Genomic DNA, 2,760 nt, shown 5'->3' with positions numbered 1-2,760 from the left:
GGTGCTAACCCCCTTATCTATTAAGTGGAGCAAATTACCCCTATAAGTATCAAAAACCGGACAGATTACACCCTTAAGTATAGTTTAGCTGTTTTGTTAGCAGAATTGGCCACGTAGGACTCTGGTTTAGTTCCACGCTGGCAGGGTTTAGCCGGACATGGGCCATGAAGACGCACCTGGTCGTCACCTGATCGCACGGAGTGAGAAATCACAAGTTCACGATGACCACAACCTATGAGCTGCGCATCAGAAACGATCGCCATGTCATAGACATCGCGGCGCCGGACATGGACGTACCAGCCACCGGCAGGAATTCTCCAAACCAGACCGGCGGCGGCGAGATCCACACGGAATGGCTGCGCGAGCTCACGTCCGTGCCACGGAACGCCGCCGTCCTGAAGGACCTCATCAGCCGAACGCCGGCGTTGTGGTTCCTCGGCGAGCGCCCCGCCACCATCCTCCGGCCGCGCTCCCGACGCGCCGGCGTGAAGGCGCTACACACGGCGCGCGTGGTGGCCATTGGCCCGTACCATCGCGGCGATCGGGGCCTCGCCTTCGACGACGAGTCAAAGCTGTCGTTCTTGCGGTACCTGCGGGAGCAGTGCGGGCTCGACTTGGTGGAGTACGTCGCGGCGCTCGGGGCGGCGCGTGGCAGCTTCCGCAACGAGTTCGCGGACGACGCGGTCGCCGCGGATCTGCTGCAGGACGAGCAGAAGTTCGTGAAGATGCTCCTCCTGGACAGCAGCTTTGTGCTCGTCTTCGGCCTCATGTTCGGCAGGCCCGGCGCGGCGGCGTCCTTCACCATGGAGCACTTGGTACTGCACTCGGCCCTGGCGCAGCACGCCGACGAGATCAGGCTCGACCTGCTCGTGCTGGAGAACCAGGTCCCTTTCGCCGCCGTCAAGCTGCTCGCCGCCTCGTGCCACCGTCTGAAGCTCCGCTCCGTCGAGGAGCTGGTGCTTGGCTGCTTCGACGGCATCTCCCCGAGGAGGGCACGCGGCAAGGTCGACTTGGAAACGACGGACGCGAGATTCTATCACGTACTACACCTCTTCCACTGGTCGTGCGTCCCGGAGAACAAGTACCGCGTCCTCTCCATGCCACTGAAGCTTCTCGAGTCGGAGCCGGAGCCGGAGCGGCTCATCCCTTGCGCCAGGGAGCTGCAGAACTCTAGAGCAAACTTGTCTCACGCCGGGGCCCATGCCGACCCCAAGCTCGGCGGCCTCGCCGCGCTGCGCATGCTCTGGCTCGCTGGCTGCAACCTCGGCGGCTCCATCCCGCCGTCTCTCGGCCAGCTCGACGTCTCCACAAACGCGCTCACCGAGCCGACACCGCCACAGATTGCTGGGCTCATGAGCGTCGTCCAGATCGATCTTTACAACAACTACTCTCTCTCTCTCTCCGGCCCGATCCTGAAGAGCTTCGGCAAGCTGGTGGAGTTCATGAGCATGGACGTCGCCGGAGGCGGCCGGGAGCGGCTGGGATTGCTGGAGGAGCAGGTGAGACATGAACGAGGATGGGGAGGAAGGGGCCAGAAGTCAACCAGGTTATTTAGACTAGTCTATGTGCCGAAACCACTGTCCACGTGGCCTAAACCACTACGAAAAACAGCTCATCACTAGTGCAAACATGGCCTTTTGCACCGGTTTTTAAAGGCCATATGCACCGGATGGGCAACCGGTGCAAACCATCCGGTGCAAAAGGCCCCCCCCTTTTGCACCGGTTGTCTTACGAACCGGTGCTAAAGGGATCTCCACGTGGCCGGCTGTGGGGCGCTCGGCGGGGGAGCTTTTGCACCGGTTCGTAATACGAACCGGTGCAAAAGGGTTGTGCCGCGGCAGCATTTTAGTGCCCTTCCCTGCCGCGGCAGGGAATTGCACTAAAACGCTGCCGCGGCAGAGACTCTGCCCCATTCGAAACACGGTATAATATTAATGCAGACAATTCAAATATATATATATATAGCAAACCATTATATTACATATATATATATCGATCAAAGTGACACACGAGTTCATGCATATATATATATGTCTACATCAACGGTGATTTTGCATGTCAGCCACATAGTGTTCTCCGTCTGGAGCTATGACTTGCTCAAGTAAGAATCCCGCCAGCTCTTCTTGAATTGCTCGTACACGCTCGGTTGCTAGAAGACCGTTCCGCAACCGTTGGATCTAATAATTTAAAGAAGGTACGGTGGTCAATATATATATGTGTGTGTATGTGAATGAAACAGAAGGTGATAATATAAAGCCATGAATGTTGTTTACTTACATCAAGTTGTTCCAAAATGTCCCTCTTATGGTGGGTATTCTGGCGGATGAACTCGCAAACGTAGAACCCGCATAAATTATTCCCGTCCTCCTGCCTCAAGCACTTTACGAGAACAAAGTTCAATCAAAATAATATATATATAATCAAGGATGATAATAATGGTATATTGAAACTAGAATCAAAGAGATGCGCGGCCTAGCCAGTAGTACTTACCGGTACATGTTTTATTCGAAGTTCTTTATTCTTTAAACCCGGAGACTTGTTGGTGAACCGTTTCCAAGCCTTGAGGAGGATATCAGCCATGTCCCCCCACGCCTCAAGGGGTTTACTCTTCGAGTCCATGACTTCTACTATCCCGGTGTCGGGTTCAATGATTAGCGAGGATATAGTGAAACCTGCGGACACACATATATATGCATAACTCATCAATTACACTTAACACATGGAGTAAGCGAAAAAGATTTAATGTGTGAAGACGAGTAA

General features: G+C 54.7%; 1 protein-coding gene across 1 annotated transcript; it reads left to right on the top strand.

Annotated features, from left to right (window-relative positions):
- Nucleotides 1–221: 221 nt before the first annotated feature.
- LOC124704029 lies at nt 222–1,622 on the top strand. The gene has a single exon (XM_047236268.1). It carries the CDS (start codon nt 222–224, stop codon nt 1,620–1,622), a length of 1,401 nt encoding a protein of 466 aa, XP_047092224.1.
- Nucleotides 1,623–2,760: the final 1,138 nt, after the last annotated feature.

Source organism: Lolium rigidum, chromosome 1 (genome assembly GCF_022539505.1).
Source record: "Lolium rigidum isolate FL_2022 chromosome 1, APGP_CSIRO_Lrig_0.1, whole genome shotgun sequence".
Lineage (NCBI taxonomy): Eukaryota > Viridiplantae > Streptophyta > Magnoliopsida > Poales > Poaceae > Lolium > Lolium rigidum.
Note: the sequence above shows the minus strand (reverse complement) of the source record. Positions and strands in the feature narration are given on the sequence as shown.

What these genes read in the sequence shown, in the direction of transcription:
- LOC124704029 (XM_047236268.1), top strand. Translation starts at nt 222, where the DNA reads ATGACCACAACCTATGAGCTGCGCATCAGAAACGATCGCCATGTCATA.